Genomic DNA, 18,211 nt, shown 5'->3' on the forward strand with positions numbered 1-18,211 from the left:
TCATTTGACGGATCTGGCGCCATAGGGTTCCATTATAGCAAATGACGAACGGCGACAGATCCGTCTCTGTCTGTTTTTTCGACGGACACAAAAATCATTCCTATGTCCGTTTTCTCCGGCCGCCGGAAAACAAATTTTCGACGGATCTGGCGAAAAACTGATGAGGCCATCCGTCGCTAATACAAGTCTATGAGAAAAAAATTGGATCCGTTGGCAACTTGCCGGATCCGTTTTTTTCAAAATTTGCCAGATTGTGCCTGACGGCAAAAAACTGATGTGTGATAGTAAAGCAACCTTTTTCTAAAGCTATGTTAACAGAGTTTTCATTCAAAGACCAACCATTTTTTTTAATTGGAAAAGCTTTTTTTAGTGCGGGGGGGATTTCTTTTTTTAAAAAAAAATCAATCGGGGTTTTTTTTTTTTTTAAAAGACAAACTTCATAAACCTACAAAATTTCTCCACTTTATTAAATATTATTTGATCCCCAAAAAGACGGATTACAAACAACCAAAATATATCTAAACAGGATAACCGTGCTGTGCTGAAATATCGTCATTATAGAAAGGGGTAAATCAGACTATATAAAATCAAGTTGGTCAAACAAAAATCCAAAGAACAATATACATATTGATGGCACAAGTTCTATACTAAAACAATAAATCAACCGACTTACCTTGAAAGAAAGAGACTGTAGCTCCCCTCAAAAAAGAAATATCAATGTTTTATGCACCGTATAAAGAATGACATGTTTTCATCCAAATCCAATCGAAAAAAAAACAACAAAACATTTTGAATGAATAATGTAACAGAATGAATAGCATTATGTAATAAATAACCCAAACAAGACCTATGTCATATATGCACTACAAAGAGTGACCTACTATAGAACACACTAAATAGTATGCCTCGGTGCCATCTTCGACTCTGCCCTCTCTTTCTACCCACACATCCAAGCCCTTGCCTCCTCCTGCCGTCTCAAACTCAAAAATATTTCCCGGATCCGCGCATTCCTTGACCACGGAACCACTAAAACACTAGTGCATGCCCTTATCATCTCCTGCCTTGACTAATGCAACCTCCTACTCTCTGGCCTCTCCTCTGGCACCACTCCAATCCATCATACACTCTGCTGCCCGACTAATCTACCTATCTCCCCGCTATTCCCCAGCCTCACCCCTATGCCAAGCCCTTCACTGGCTTCCTATCGCCCAGAGACTCCAGTTCAAAACCCTTACAACGACATGCAAAGCCATCCACAACCTGTCTCCTCCATACATCTGTGACATAGTCTCCCAGTACTTACCTACACGCAAACTCCGATCCTCTCAAGATCTCCTTCTCTACTGCACTGTCATCTCTTCTCATAACTGCATCCAAGACTTCTCCCGTTCTTCCCCCATACTCTTGAGCTCTCTACCCAAACTCATAAGACTCTCGCCTACCATAGAAACCTTCAAAAAGAACCTGACGACGTACCTCTTCCGACAAGCCTGCAGTGATCCTCAACCTACTTAACCGCCGCACAACCTGCCCTACCCTCTCCTAGTGTATCCTCATCCATCCCCTGCAAACTGAGCCCTCGCGGGCAGGGTCCTCCCTCCTTATGTACCTGTAGGCCTTGTTTTTTGCTCATATTTAATGTATTTGTCTATATTTGCCCCCTTTTCACATGTAAAGCGCCATGGAATAAATGGCGCTATAAAAATGCATAATAATAATAATAAAATGGTATCAGCATTTAGGTAAAGCAAAAAATAGAGTAGCTCTCTGTCATTGGACAGGTCATCAATGTCTGATCAGCTGTTATCGGTGTTGGCGTCAGCCGTCGGCTGGATGTACTCACTTGGGGAGCTTGGTACCACATATCTGCCTTCTATTCAAATCAATAGGAAGCGGATATGTAGTTCCCTGCGGCGACCACTACCAGAAGACGGCCAGCTCCACAAGTGAGCACTGGCAGCCAGCGTTGACAATAATAAAAGCTGATCGTCGGGTGTGCCGGGTGTCTGACCCCGGCTGATCAGATATTGTAGGTCAAAAAGTAGTGGACAACCTCTTTCAGGAAAGGAAAAAAATGGAGAAGCACGATGTCATCTAGAACTTGTGCATAGCAGAAGTCATAATAGCAATGTAGACAGTATTCAGGTAAATAACACACTTGAGAGCAAAGAAATAGACAACTATATAGCATAATCGTTATCCATAGACATTGAAGGCAGTAGTGTAAGACACTGGGGAGAGACAGACTAGGAGGAGCGCGCTCAAGTGCCTTTTTAAAAATGACAGCTGATCTTGTGCCACAGACATGTCTACAGTGGACGAGTTAATGCAGCGTATTCGAGACAAAGACCGCTTTAATGCATCAAGGTAAGCCATGATTATTTTGCTATTAAAAACATATTGGATCCCTTTTTATTAGTTTTTTTACCAATTGATTGATTTGCTTTTTAATATGCTCCTTAGCGTAAGCATGAACACGGACAAAGGGATGCTTCCACTAACACCGCAGCAGCCAGGACATGATCCACAAGAGTCATTCCCATCAGATGAAGCTTCAAAAAACTTGCATGATTGGAATGGTGAAAAACCAAAACCGAGTGATGTTTTTCCCGCTCTTACATTTAACAAGAAAAATATAATAAACACAGATCAAAAGGATCCGAAAAAGCAAGAACAGCCTAAAATCGCTATGGAGAAAAGTAATTCAGAAATGTTTGCAGTGTATTCCAGCGACCGAAGTGGCCATGTAAGATTGATGCTACGGGCTTTAAATATTGCTCATATTTTCCATATTTAGTCTTGTAAAGAAATGTTAGAATAAAGCAAAGGGTTGCAGCTACTAGAACATGTCAGGACGTATTCACCCTCGGTTCCAAGCACTTACCGTATATACTCGAGTATAAGCCGACCCGAGTATAAGCCGACCCCCTAATTTTGCCACAAAAAACTGGGAAAACTTATTGACTCGAGTATAAGCCTAGGGTGGAAATGCAGCATTTACTGGTGAATTTCAAAAATAAAAATAGATCATTATTTTCTATTCGCCACGACAGCACCCACTAGAGAGAGGGGATCCGCCCCTAGGAACAGGAAACATACAGAGAGATAAAAGGGGCGGCCCCCCCTCGCTCCTCAGTTGGTTTCCTGTTCCCAAGGAGGAAACCCTCAGAGAGAATCTCTGCAGCTAAGAGTCCAAGGACTTGCTCTCTCAGAGACCATTCCTCCATCCTCAGGCAAAGGGCATGAACCTGACTGCCTGGAGTTTGAGAGGCAGTTACTAAGTATAAGGGGGTTTTCTAGTGGGTTAATTAACACTCTTATGAAGAGTAGAAAACCTTCAACTACTAGAATTTATGTTAGAATTTGGAGAAAATTTCTTCAATTCCATACTGCACAACTTTCATCTGAAGTTCCTATATTTCCAGTGTTGGAATTTCTACAAAGAGGTTTGGAATTAGGACTCTCCGTAAGCACTCTGAAGGTCCAGGTTTCAGCTTTAGGAGCTCTTTTTAATTATGATGTTGCGGGTAATAGGTGGATATCCCGATTTATATCTGCCTGTGAGCGTTCAAGACCAATTAGCATACCGCAGGTTCCTCAGTGGGATTTATCCATAGTCCTGGAAGCATTGACACAGCCACCGTTTGAGCCTCTCCATACAGCCTCACTAAAAAATATTTCTTTGAAAACGGTATTGTTAGTGGCATTAGTTTCTGCTAGAAGAGTGAGCGATCTCCATGCATTATCTATAGATCCTCCCTTTTTATCGGTAACATCAGATAGGATAATTTTGAAAACAGACCCTTGTTATCTTCCTAAAGTAGCCACTACTTTTCATAGAGCCCAGGAGATCTTGTTACCTACCTTTTATGAGAACCACTCAACTCCAGAAGAAGTAAAACTTCATACTCTAGATGTAAAAAGGATTGTGTTAGCCTATTTAGAGAGAACCAGGGACTGGAGGAAGAGTAGGGCTCTCTTTGTGTCTTTCCAGGGTAAAACCAAAGGTACCAGAGTGACAAAGAACACATTATCTCGCTGGATCAGAGAGGCCATAATCTTGGCGTATAAAGCTGGAGGTAGAGATCCTCCAATGCATATAGGAGCACACTCTACAAGAGCCTTGTCGACTTCCTGGGCAGAAAGGGCGAATGTGCCAATAGACCTTATATGTAAGGCTGCAACTTGGTCTTCACCTAATACCTTCTATAAACATTATAGATTAGATCTATCTTCTGCTTCTGATCTGACTTTTGGGGTATCGGTCCTTGACTCAGTAAACCCACCCAGTCTATAGTCTCTGAAATTCTCTCTAGTGGGTGCTGTCGTGGCGAATAGAAAATACCGGATTACTCACCGGTAATGCTCTTTTATGGAGCCCACGACAGCACCCTTTCACATCCCTCCCTTTTCTGTATATAGTCGCACGTGGTGCTTCTTTGGTGAGGTGTAAATATTAGAAGAAAGTAGCATAAGGTTGTAAATATGTATATATATATATATATATGGATATACCTGAACCTGTTAACTAAAACCTGGCGGCGGTTCCTCCTATTCTCTGTAAAACAACTGAGGAGCGAGGGGGGGCCGCCCCTTTTATCTCTCTGTAGGTTTCCTGTTCCTAGGGGCGGATCCCCTCTCTCTAGTGGGTGCTGTCGTGGGCTCTATAAAAGAGCATTACCGGTGAGTAATCCGGTATTTCCCCATAGCTGTGCCATATAGTGCTCTGCACCGTTTATTATTTCCCCATAGCTGTGCCATATAGTGCTCTGCACCGTTCATATTGCCCCATATCTGTGCCCCATATAGTGCTCTGCACCGTTCATATTGCCCCATATCTGTGCCTCATATATGCTCTGCACCGTTCATTTTTGTCCCATAGCTGTGCCCCATACAGTGCTCTGCACCATTCATATTTCCCCATAGATGCTCCACATAAATCTGTGCCGCCGCTGCTGCAATTAAAAAAAAAAAAAAAAAAGCCATACTCACCTCTCTTGATTGCAGCTCCCGGCGTCTCTCCGCTCTGACTGATCAGGCAGAGGGCGCCGCGCACACTATATGCGTCATCGCGCCATCTGACCTGCACAGTCAGCGCAGATAGACGCCGGGAAGATTGAGCGGTGCCCGGCGGCTGGAACGTGGACAGGTGACTATGACATACTTACCTAGTCCCAGCGATCCTGGCGCTCCCCGCCTGTCCCACGGTCTTCTGTGCTGCGGCCTCTTCCTCTATCAGCGGTCACCGGCACCGCTGATTAGAGAAATGAATAGGCGGCTCCACCCCTATGGGAGGTGGAGCCGCCTATTCATTTCTCTAATGAGCGGTCCCACGTGACCGCTGAAGAGGGGAAGAAGCTGCAGCAGAGAAGACCGTGGGACGGCAGGGGGAGCGCTAGGATCGCTGGGACTAGGTAAGTATGCCTCAGCGCCCTCTCCCCCTCACCCACCGACCCCACCGCTACCGTGACTCGAGTATAAGCCGAGAGGGGCACTTTCAGCCCAAAAATTTGGGCTAAAAATCTCGACTTATACTCGAGTATGTATATATATATATGTGAAATCTGCATTTGGATTACAGATATTGTCCAGGTTCAAATGAAAAGTCGAATTGTGTCATTGTGATGCCCCTGTATTGCCTGGTTAGGTGGGTGGTCATGTGACTGCATATATGCAATTTGCATACTTTGTCTCGCGTTGAATAGACTCATCCCGCTTCTCTCAATGCTCTTCTACTTGAAGAAGCCAAGTGAGCCTACTCGGCACGTGTCCACAAGTGGGCAAATCGCATACATCAAATAGGTTCCCATCTATTAAAGCATAGTAGTTAATAGATGGCGCTTTAGAAAGTTTTTCAGACATGTGCTGCTCAGATGGATCCATGCTGCTCACTGCAGAGACCATGTGTGAGTATGCTGGAAGCAGCTGATCAGGGCGCTTTCTGGATCTTTTGTGGACCCCACTGGATCTGCTGGACTCTGGGAGCCTGCAGGAATCCTCTGATTGGGGTGGTTCCTGGGTTGTCTAAGGATCCCATTAATTCTCCTGAACAATCTTTTACCAGTTGAGGGAAACTAATCTAAATATGTGTATACCATGGTTTAATGTAGTTGGATTTAACATTTGTATTGGTCTTTAAAGGGACTCTGTCACCTGAATTTGGCGGGACTGGTTTTGGGTCATATGGGCGGAGTTTTCGGGTGTTTGATTCACCCTTTCCTTACCCGCTGGCTGCATGCTGGCTGCAATATTGGATTGAAGTTCATTCTCTGTCCTCCATAGTACACGCCTGCGCAAAAGCAATCTTGCCTTGTGCAGGCGTGTACTATGGAGGACAGAGAATGAACTTCAATCCAATATTGCAGCCAGCATGCAGCCAGCGGGTAAGGAAAGGGTGAATCAAACACCTGAAAACTCCGCCCATACGACCCAAAACCAGTCCCGCCAAATTCAGGTGACAGAGTCCCTTTAAATAACCTTAGCATCCGAACTGAGAGGGGTGTAGTAGCGGCAAGGTAAGACCTAAGATCAGGGTACAATAGGGTGTGTGAGGACCTATATGATTCTAGCATAGTGATAAGGCTTATCTTATGCAGCATTGATACCGATGGCTCTGAGATATTTCAAGGCTTTACCTGTGTATTACTGATAAGTATTCTGATTGTACTGGTCATGGTATAACTTGTATATTATGAACATGGATGCAGATTGCTCATGTCTCCTTAGAGCCCTGGGTGACCTTTCCGTTACTGACACCTTCTCACTGGGGGAATGTTGATTATTGCACAGGTGGATTGACACAAAAAAAAGCCACCAGATATTCTGTTTTAACTCCTACTAGGATGAAGCAATCTGAACCAAGGTAATAAGCTTCATGTCTTGACAAATGTGTAATTGACGTCATTACATGCGATGCTTGGAGTGATCTCCATTTTAACAAGGCGCTCAATGTTAATGAACGTATTTTCAAGCATTTTGAGGGGAAATGGCAGCAATCTTACAGTGGATGTTTTCCTTAAATTCTTCTACAGTGCAATGTTTATTCCAATAGTCTTTTCCTTTGAGCATACCCCAAAGAAAGAGGTTTCATGGTCCCAGATCTGATGACTTGGTGGCCAAAGCTGTTGGTAATAAAGGACTCAATTTCTGCCATGCTCCTTGCTGATGTGTGACAAGTTCCTCCATCTTGCTGGAAGTAATCTTCTGTTAAAGGGAATCTGCAACAGGTTTTTTTTTAATGAGATCTGAGTGCAGCATGATGTGGTGTCAAAGAGCTTTATTCCAGTGAGGTACCATTGGACTTCTAGGACCCTGTTTTCTTTGCAGTAGATATAACAGTGGTCATAAGTCTGAGCTGTGTTTAATCACTGATTAGCAGATTCCTACACTGCAGCAGCTTGTTGATAATGCAATCAGTGGTCAGGGTGGGGTTGCACAAATTAACCTGATGGGTTTGTGTATGACACCTAGCCAGGCTGTAATCTACTGATTGGATCAAAACTACAGCAAGCTGCTGAGCAAGTGACACATCCCTGAAATCAGGCTCTCTGACCCTTCCTCATGCTGCTCTCAGATTATAAAGCAAATCCCTGTTGACAGATACGCATGATAATCCAGCTGAACTGTTCAAAAATATCCAGGTATACATCGGTGTTCCCGTTGTCAAAGAAAATGGGGCTTGTGATGCGCATCCAAGACATCACACACCGTAAACCAACTTTTTGATAAAGAGGGTTTTTTTCTTGAGTTGCAGAGGTATTTTCTGTGGCCCATGGACTAGTGTTTTTCCAGTTATCGTTGTTATAACTCGACAAATGGAACCCCACACTTCATCAGCGAACCATGTGATGTCCAATATCACAAACGACTGGAACCAATAACCGAATCTGTCTTTCTTCTATTACTTACTTTGAGTTCTTGAATGACGATGACACGATATGCATGTTAAATAAGATCATCCAGTCTCCTGTGCTAGGAATCTCGGTCGTTTAGTAGGCGACTGCCCCCGGTGATGATGCATGTCTTCAGTTGCATCCTATGACCTTTTTCGGACAGCCTCCGCCATGAGAAGGGATCAATGATTCCCTTGTTTTCATTCCACCCTCTAAATAACATTCTTTGAGGGGGCGTCACGAACGCCATATTGCTTCCTAAATTCACTCTGACATCACTTAAACAAACTAGTGACCCAATATATTCACACCATGAAGATATAGCTCTTGATACTGTATGCCATCATCCTTATGGGAAGTCAAGTGACTGAGTAAAGGGATATGGGGGTATACATCCAGATGTCTGGTATGTCTGCCTCTTACCTCTTTCCTCTGATGTGGTGGGCATTCTGGTTTGTTCAAAGCCATATACTAAGGAACTCCTTGTTCAGCTTGCTTTGTCCTAGTGAGAGTTAATACAGGATATTCAGGGGTCTCTTTTGAGTTAATCTCCTTGTATATATGTTTAGTGAGCCCAAATGTTGTCATAAAGACCCCTACTACTTTGCTGACCTTCTGATCCTCCATTGTAAGGAACATGTTTATAGTGTTTACAGCGGGTGAAATAAATTTTGTACAAGTCAACGATTTTCTAAGCAAATATATTTCTAGCCTTTGTTGCTCAGGTGTGATTTTAGCCTATTCCACACAAACAATCTTCAAATCCTAAAGGCTCTGTGGGCTCCTTCTAAGAACTCTGAGCTAATATTAGTTCCTTCCATAAATTTACTATTAGATTTAGGTCCAGTGATGGCTGGGCCATTCTAGCAGCTTTATTTTCTTTCTCTGTAACAAATTCAGGCTATGTGCACACGTTCAGGTTTTTTCGCGTTTTTTCGCGGTACAAACGCTATAAAAACTCATTAAAAACGCATACATTATGCATCCTATCATTTAGATTGCATTCTGCATGTTTTGTGCACATGATGCATTTTTTTCCGCGAAAAAAACTAATCGCGGTTAAAAATAAAAAGCAGCGTGTTCATTCATTTTGTGGATTTTCTGCGTTTTTCCCGCTATTCTATGCATTTGGGAAAAACGCATCAAAAAACGCATGAAAAAACGCATGCGGATTTCTGGCAGAAATATCTGGTTTTTGTCGGGAAAATTTCTGCAAGAAATCCTGACGTGTGCACATACCCTCAGAGTTTCTTTGGCTGTCTGTTTAGGATTATTGTCTTGCTGAAATTTCCACCCTCGTTTCATCTTAAACATTCTAATAGATGGCAGCAGATGTTAGTCTCTGTACATTTGTCTGTTCATACTTCCTTCAATTATATAAAGTTTACCAGTGTCATATGCTGAAAAACAGGCCCACACAATTTCCCGCTTCCAAACTTCACTGTTAGTATGGTGTTTTTTGGGTAATATGCAGTGCCCTTTGGCCCCCAAACATGGTGTGTATTATGGCATCCAAAGAGTTCTATTTTGGTCTCACCTGACCAAACTATATTCTCCCAGTATTTCACAGGCTTGTCTAAATGTTACTGAGCAAACTTTAAATTCGTTTGAACATGCTATTTGTTCAGCAATTGAGTCTTGCTTGGTGAACGTGCATACAGGCCATGGAGGTTGAGCTCATTAATTATTGTTTTCTTTGAAACAATTACCGCAGCCACCAGCTGATTCTAGGTCTTTCTGTAGCTCTCCACAAGTGGTCTTTGGCTCTTGGACAACTCTTCTCATAATTCTTTTCACTCCTCTATATGAAATTTTGCAGGGAGCTCCTGGTCGTGGCTGATTTCTAGTGAAATAATTTTCTTTCCACTTCTGCATTACAGCCCCTACAGTACTCACTGTTCTTCTGTAACCAATGCCATCAGTATATTTTGCAACAATAAGGCTGTAAAGGTCTTGAGACAGCTTACTGGTCTTACCCATCATGAGATGTTTCTTATGTGGCACCTTGGTAATGAGACACCTTTTTATAGGCCAGCAGTTGAACCAGCTGATATTACAGTGCCTTGCAAAAGTATTCGGCTCCCTGGAACTTTTCAATCTTTTCCCACATATCATGCTTCACACATAAAGATACCAACTGTAAATATTTGGTGAAGAATCAACAACAAGTGGAACACAATTGTGAGGTTGAATGAAATTTATTATTTTAAATTTTTGTGGAAATTCAAAAACTGGAAAGTGGGGTACTATATTATTCGACCCCTTTAACTTAATACTTTGTTGCGCCACCTTTTGCTGCGATTACAGCTGCAAGTCTCTTGGGGTATGTCTCTATCAGTTTTGTACATCGAGAGACTCATATTCTTGCCCATTCTTCATTGGCAAACAGCTCGAGCTCAGTGAGGGTTGATGGAGATCGTTTGTGAACAGCAGTTTTCAGCTCTTTCCACAGATTCTTGATTGGATTGAGGTCTGGACTTTGACTTGGCCATTCTAACACCTGGATACGTTTATTTGTGAACCATTCCATTGTAGATTTTGCTATGTTTGGGATCATTGTCTTGTTGGAAGGCAAATCTCCATCCCAGTCTCAGGTCTTTTGCAGACTCCAACAGGTTTTCTTCTCTGTAATTGGCGCTCCATTCATCTTCCCATCAATTTTAACCATCTTCCCTGTCCCCTATTGAAGAAAAGCATGCCCAAACCATGATGCTGCCACCACCATGTTCGACAGTGGGGATGGTGTGTTCAGGGTGATGAGCTGTGTTGCCTTAACACCAAACATATTGTTTGGCATTGTTGCCAAAAAGTTCGATTTTGGTTTCATCTGACCAGAGCACCTTCTTCCACATGTTTGGTGTGTCTCCCAGGTGGCTTGTTGCAATCTTTAAACGACACTTTTAAATGATAAATATAATCCACCTGTGTGTAATCAAGTCTCCGTATAAAGCACCTGCTCTGTGATAGTCTCAGGGTTCTGTTTGAAGCACAGAGAGCATCATGAAGACCAAGGAACACAACAGGCAGGCCCGTGATACTGTTGTGGAGAAGTTTAAAGCCGGATTTGGATACAAAATGATTTCCAAAACTTTAAACATCCCAAGGAGCACTGTGCAAGCGATCATATTGAAATGGAAGGACCGCCCCCAGCACATTAACCCCCGTCACACTGCGATCAAACATGATCGCAGTGTGCCGGCGGCATAGGGAAGCATCTCGCAGGGAGGGGTCTCCCTGCGGGCTTCCCTGAGACCCCCGGTGCAACGCGATTTGATCACGTTGCTCCGAGGGTCTCCTACCTCCTTCCTCGCTGCAGCAGGCCCGGATCCAAAATGGCTGCGGCATCCGGGTCCTGCAGGGAGGTGGCTTCACTGCGCCTACTCAGAGCAGGCGCCGGGAAGTCAGGAAAAGTGTACGTCAGATCGCTGATCTGACACAGTGCACAGCAAAGTGTCAGATCAGCGATCTTACACTATAACATGATGCCCCCCCCCTGGGGCAATGTTATAGTGTAAAAAAAAATATATTCACATGTGTAAAATAAAAAAAATATTCTTCCTATAAATACATTTCTTTATCTAAATAAAAAACAAAACAATAAAAGTACACATATTTAGTATCGCCGCGTCCGTAACGACCCCACCTATAAAACTATATCACTAGTTAACCCCTTCAATGAACACCGTAAAAAAAAAGGCAAAAAACAACACTTTATTCTCATAAAGCCAAACAAAAAGTGGAATAACACGCGATCAAAAAGACGGATATAAATAACCATGGTACCGCTGAAAACATTATCTTGTCCCGCAAAAAACGAGCCGCCATACAGCATCATCAGCGAAAAAAATAAAAGTTATAGTCCTCAGAATAAAGCGATGCAAAAATAATAATTTTTTCTCTAAAATAGTTTTTATCGTATAAAAGCGCCAAAACATAAAAAAATGATATAAATGAGGTATCGCTGTAATCGTACTGACCCGAAGAATAAAATTGCTTTATCAATTTTACCAAATGCGGAACGGTATAAACGCCTCCCCCAAAAGAAATTAATTAATAGCTGGTTTTTGGTCATTCTGCCTCACAAAAATCGGAATAAAAGGCGATCAAAAAATGTCACGTGCCCGAAAATGTTACCAATAAAAACGTCAACTTGTCCTGCAAAAAACAAGACCTGACTTAACTTTGTGGACCAAAATATGGAAAAATTATAGCTCTCAAAATGTGGTAATGCAAAAAATATTTTTTGCAATAAAAAGCGTCTTTCAGTGTGTGACGGCTGCCAATCATAAAAATCCGCTAAAAAAACCCGCTATAAAAGTATATCAACCCCCCCTTCATCACCCCCTTAGTTAGGGAAAAATTAAAAAAATGTATTTATTTCCATTTTCCCATTAGGGTTAGTGTTGGGGCTAGGGTTAAGGCTACAGTTAGGGATGGGGCTAAAGTTAGGGTTAGGGTTGGGGCTAGGGTTAGGGTTGGGGCTACATTTACGGTTGGTAATAGGGTTGGGATTAGGGTTAGGGGTGTGTCAGGGTTAGAGGTGTGGTTAGGGTTACCGTTGGGATTAGGGTTAGGGGTGTGTTTGGATTAGGGTTTCAGTTATAATTGGGGGGTTTCCACTGTTTAGGCACCTCAGGGGCTCTCCAAACGCGACATGGCGTCCCTTTCTCAATTCCAGCCAATTCTGCGTTGAAAAAGTAAAACAGTCCTCCTTCCCTTCCGAGCTCTCCCATGCGCCCAAACGGTGGTTCCCCCCAACATATGGGGTATCAGCGTACTCAGGACAAATTGGACAAAAACTTTTAGGGTCCAATTTCAACTGTTACCCTTGGAAAAATACAAAACTGGGGGCTAAAAAATAATTTTTTGTGGAAAAAAAAATATTTGTTATTTGCACGGCTCTGCATTATAAACTGTAGTGAAACACTTGGGGGTTCAAAGCTCTCACAACACATCTAGACGAGTTCCTTAGGGGGTCTACTGTCCAAAATGGTGTCACTTGTGGGGGCTTTCTACTATTTACGTACATTAGGGGCTCTGCAAACGCAATGTGACGCCTGCAGACCATTCCATCTAAGTCTGCATTCCAAATGGCGCTCGTTCCCTTCCGAGCCCTCCAATGCGCCCAAACGGTGGTTCTCCCCCCCCCCCCCCCCCACATATGTTGTTGTCCAATTTCTTCTCTTACCCTTGGGGCAATTAAAAAAATTGGGGGCGAAAAGATCATTTTTGTGAAAAAATATGATTTTTTTATTTTTACGGCTCTGCATTATAAACTTCTGGGAATCACTTAATGGGTCAAAGTGCTCACCACACATCTAGATAAGTTCCTTACGGGGTCTACTTTCCAAAATGGTGTCACTTGTGGGGGGTTTCAATGTTTAGGCACATCAGGGACTCTCCAAACGCAACATGGCATCCCATCTCAATTCCAGTCAATTTTGCATTGAAAAGTCAAATGGCACTCCTTCGCTTCCGAGCTCTGTCATGCGCCCAAACAGTGGTTTACCCCCACATATGGGGTATCGGCGTACTCAGGACAAATTGTACAACAACTTTTGGCGTCCATTTTCTCCTGTTACCCTTGGTAAAATAAAACAAATTGGATCTGAATTAAATTTTTTGTGAAAAAAAGTTAAATGTTCATTTTTATTTAAACATTCCAAAAATTCCTGTGAAACACCTGAAGGGTTAATAAACTTCTTGATTGTGGTTTTGAGCACCTTGAGGGGTGCAGTTTTTAGAATGGTGTCACACTTGGGTATTTTCTATCATATATAGATCCCTAAAAATGACTTCAAATGAGATGTGGTCCCTAAAAAAAAAAAAGAAAAGGAGTTGTAAAAATGAGAAATTGCTGGTCAACTTTTAACCCTTATAACTCCCTAACAAAAATAATTTTGGTTCCAAATTTGCGCTGATGTAAAGTAGACATGTGGGAAATGTTACTTATTAAGTATTTTGTGTGACATATCTCTGTGATTTAATTGCATAAAAATTCAAAGTTGGAAAATTGCGTAATTTTCTAAATTTTCGCCAAATTTCCATTTTTTTCACAAATAAACGCAGGTAATATCAACGAAATGTTATCACTAGCATGAAGTACAATATGTCACAAGAAAACAGTGTCAGAATCACCAGGAAGCGTTCCAGAGTTATAACCTCATAAAGGGACAGTGGTCAGAATTGTAAAAATTGGCCCGGTCATTAACATTCAAACCACCCTTGGGGGTAAAGGGGTTAAAACTGTAGCAGCAGTTTTTCATTTTTTTTTCAAGGAAATTTACAAAACTTACTTTTTAGGGACCTATTCAGTTTTGAAGTGACATTGGCGGACCTATATGTAGTAAAATCCTCAAAAGTGATACCATTTTAACCCCTTTCTGACATCGGACGTACTATCCCGTCGAGGTGGGGTGGGCCCCCATGACCACGGACGGGATAGTACGTCCAGCGCGATTGGCGGCGCTCACGGGGGGAGCGCCGCCGATCGCGGCCGGGTGTCAGCTGTTTATTGCAGCTGACATCCGGCACTATGTGCCAGGAGCGGTCACGGACCGCCCCCGGCACATTAACCCCTGGCACACCGCGATCAAAGATGATCGCGATGTGCAGGGAAGCATCGAGCAGGGAGGGGGCTCCCTGCGGGCTTCCCTGAGCCCCCCGCAGCAACGCGATGTGATCGCGTTGCTGCGAGGGTCTTACCTCCCTCCCTGCCTGCTCCAGACCCGGATCCAAGATGGCCGCGGATCCGGGTCCTGCAGGGAGGGAGGTGGCTTCACAGAGCCTGCTCAGAGCAGGCACTGTGAAGCAGCCTGCACTGCTCTCAGATCGGTAGTCTGACAGAGTGCTGTGCAAACTGTCAGATCATCGATCTGTGATGTCCCCCCCTGGGACAAAGTAAAAAAGTTAAAAAAAAATTTTCCAAATGTGTAAAAAAAAAAAAAAAAAAAAAAAAATATTCCTAAATAATGAAAAAAAAAAAAAATATTATTCCCATAAATACATTTCTTTATCTAAATAAATAAAAAAAAAACAATAAAAGTACACATATTTAGTATCGCCGCGTTCGTAACGACCCAACCTATAAAACTGGCCCACTAGTTAACCCCTTCAGTAAACACCGTAAGAAAAAAAAAAAAGAGGCAAAAAACGACGCTTTATTATCATACCGCCGAACAAAAAGTGGAATAACACGCGATCAAAAGGACAGATATAAATACCCATGGTACCGCTGAAAGCGTCATCTTGTCCCGCAAGAAACGAGCTGCCATACAGCATCATCAGCAAAAAATAAAAAAAGTTATAGTCCTGAGAATAAAGCGATGCCAAAATAATTATTTTTTCTATAAAATAGTTTTTATCGTATAAAAGCGCCAAAACATAAAAAAATGATATAAATGAGGTGTCACTGTAATCGTACTGACCCGAAGAATAAAACTGCTTTATCAATTTTACCAAACGCGGAATGGTATAAACGCCTCCCCCAAAAGAAATTCATGAATAGCTGGTTTTTGGTCATTCTGTCTCACAAAAACCGGAATAAAAAGCGATCAAAAAATATCACGTGCCCGAAAATGTTACCAATAAAAACGTCAACTCGTCCCGCAAAAAACAAGACCTCACATGACTCTGTGGAACAAAATATGGAAAAATTATAGCTCTCAAAATGTGGTAACGCAAAAAATATTTTTTGCAATAAAAAGCGTCTTTCAGTGTGTGACGGCTGCCAATCATAAAAATCCGCTAAAAAAACCACTATAAAAGTAAATCAAACCCCCCTTCATCACCCCCTTAGTTAGGGAAAAATTAAAAAAATGTATTTATTTCTTTTTTCCTATTAGGGTTAGGGCTAGGGTTAGGGCTAGGGCTACAGTTTGGGTTGGGGCTAAAGTTACAGTTAGGGTTTAGATTACATTTACAGTTGGGAATAGGGTTGGGATTGGGGTTAGGGGTGTGTCAGGGTTAGAGGTGTGGTTAGGGTTACCGTTGGAATTAGGGTTAGGGGAGTGTTTGGATTAGAGTTTCAGTTATAATTGGGGGATTTCCACTGTTTAGGCACATCAGGGGCTCTCCAAAAGCGACATGGCGTCCGATCTCAATTCCAGCCAATTCTGCGTTGAAAAAGTAAAACAGTGCTTCTTCCCTTCCGAGCTCGCCCGTGTGCCCAAACAGGGGTTTACCCCAACATATGGGGTATCAGCGTACTCAGGACAAATAGGACAACAACTGTTGGGGTCCAATTTCTCCTGTTACCCTTGGGAAAATACAAAACTGGGGGCTAAAAAATAATTTTTGTGGGAAAAAAAAGATTTTTTATTTTTACGGCTCTGCGTTATAAACTGTAGTGAAACACTTGGGGGTTCAAAGTTCTCACAACACATCTAGATAAGTTCCCTGGGGGGTCTAGTTTCCAATATGGGGTCACTTGTGGGGGGTTTCTACTGTTTAGGTACATTAGGGGTTCTGCAAACGCAATGTGACGCCTGCAGACCATTCCATCTAAGTCTGCATTCCAAATGGAGCTCCTTCCGAGCCCTCCCATGCGCCCAAACAGTGGTTTCCCCGCACAGATGGGGTATCAGCGCACTCAGGACAAATTGGACAACAACTTTTGGGGTCGAATTTCTCCTCTTACCCTCGGGAAAATACAAAACTGGGGGCTAAAAAATAATTTTTGTGGGAAAAAATTTTTGTTTTATTTTTACGGCTCTCCATTATAAACTTCTGTGAAGCCCTTGGTGGGTCAAAGCGCTCACCACACATCTAGATAAGTTCCTTAGGGGGTCTACTTTCCAAAATGGTGTCACTTGTGAGGGGTTTCTACTATTTAGGTACATTAGGGGCTCTGCAAACGCAACATGGCGTCTCATCTCAATTCCTGTCAATTTTGCATTGAAAAGGCAAACGGCACTCCTTCCTTTCCGAGCTCTCCCATCCGCCCAAACAGTGGTTTACCCCCACATATGGGGTATCAGCGTACTCAGGACAAATTGTACAACAACTTTTGGGGTCCAATTTCTTCTCTTACCCTTGGAAAAATAAAAAATTGGGGGCGAAAAGATAATTTTTGTGAAAAAATATGATTTTTTATTTTTACGGTTCTGCATTATAAACTTCTGTGAAGCACTGGGTGGGTCAAAGTGCTCACCACACCTCTAGATAAGTTCCTTAGGGGGTCTACTTTCCAAAATGGTGTCACTTGTGGGGGGTTTCAATGTTTAGGCACATCAGTGGCTCTCCAAACGCAACATGGCGTCCCATCTCAATTCCTGTCAATTTTGCATTGAAAAGTCAAACGGCGCTCCTTCCCTTCCGAGCTCTCCCATCTGCCCAAACAGTGGTTTACCCCCACATATGGGGTATCAGCGTACTCAGGACAAATTGTACAACAACTTTTGGGGTCCAATTTCTTCTCTTACCCTTGGAAAAATAAAAAAATTGGGGGCGAAAAGATAATTTTTGTGAAAAAATATGATTTTTTATTTTTACGGTTCTACATTATAAACTTCTGTGAAGCACTTGGTGGGTCAAAGAGCTCACCACACCTCTAGATAAGTTCCTTAGGGGGTCTACTTTCCAAAATGGTGTCACTTGTGGGGGGTTTCAATGTTTAGGCACATCAGGGGCTCTCCAAACGAAACATGGCGTCCCATCTCAATTCCAGTCAATTTTGCATTGAAAAGTCAAATGGCGCTCCTTCGCTTCCGAGCTGTGCCATGCGCCCAAACAGTGGTTTACCCCCACATGTGGGGTATTGGCGTACTCAGGACAAATTGTACAACAATGTTTGGGGTCCATTTTCTCCTGTTACCCTTGGTAAAATAAAACAAATTGGATCTGAATTAAATTTTTTGTGAAAAAAAGTTAAATGTTCATTTTTATTTAAACATTCAAAAAATTCCTGTGAAGCACCAGAAGGGTTAATAAACTTCTTGAATGTGGTTTTGAGCACCTTGAGGGGTGTAGTTTTTAGAATGGTGTCACACTTGGATATTTTCTATCATATAGACCCCTCAAAATGACTTCAAATGAGATGTGGTCCCTAAAAAAAAAAATGGTGTTGTAGAAATGAGAAATTGCTGGTCAACTTTTCACCCTTATAACTCCCTAACAAAAAAAAATTTTGGTTCCAAAATTGTGCTGATGTAAAGTAGACATGTGGGAAATGTTACTTATTAAAGGGACACTGTCACCTGAATTTGGAGGGAACAATCTTCAGCCATGGAGGCGGGGTTTTGGGGTTTTTGATTCACCCTTTCCTTACCCGCTGGCTGCATGCTGGCTGCAATATTGGATTGAAGTTCATTCTCTGTCCT

The 18,211-nt window shown here is 42.5% G+C and overlaps 1 protein-coding gene across 2 annotated transcripts in view; it reads left to right on the top strand.

Annotated features, from left to right (window-relative positions):
* Nucleotides 1–18,211, top strand: part of CEP162 (centrosomal protein 162) — a 256,920-nt gene that overhangs the window by 55,675 nt on the left and 183,034 nt on the right. For both annotated transcript variants that reach the window (XR_011312415.1, XM_069726421.1), the window contains exons 10-11: nucleotides 2,304–2,367; nucleotides 2,464–2,746. Coding sequence is in view for 1 of the 2 variants with exons in the window: in XM_069726421.1 (XP_069582522.1) it covers nucleotides 2,304–2,367; nucleotides 2,464–2,746 (347 nt within the window). In the remaining variant the exon portion in view is untranslated. The remainder of the gene's footprint in view (nucleotides 1–2,303; nucleotides 2,368–2,463; nucleotides 2,747–18,211) is intronic.

The sequence above is a fragment of the Ranitomeya imitator genome, chromosome 5 (genome assembly GCF_032444005.1).
Source record: "Ranitomeya imitator isolate aRanImi1 chromosome 5, aRanImi1.pri, whole genome shotgun sequence".
Lineage (NCBI taxonomy): Eukaryota > Metazoa > Chordata > Amphibia > Anura > Dendrobatidae > Ranitomeya > Ranitomeya imitator.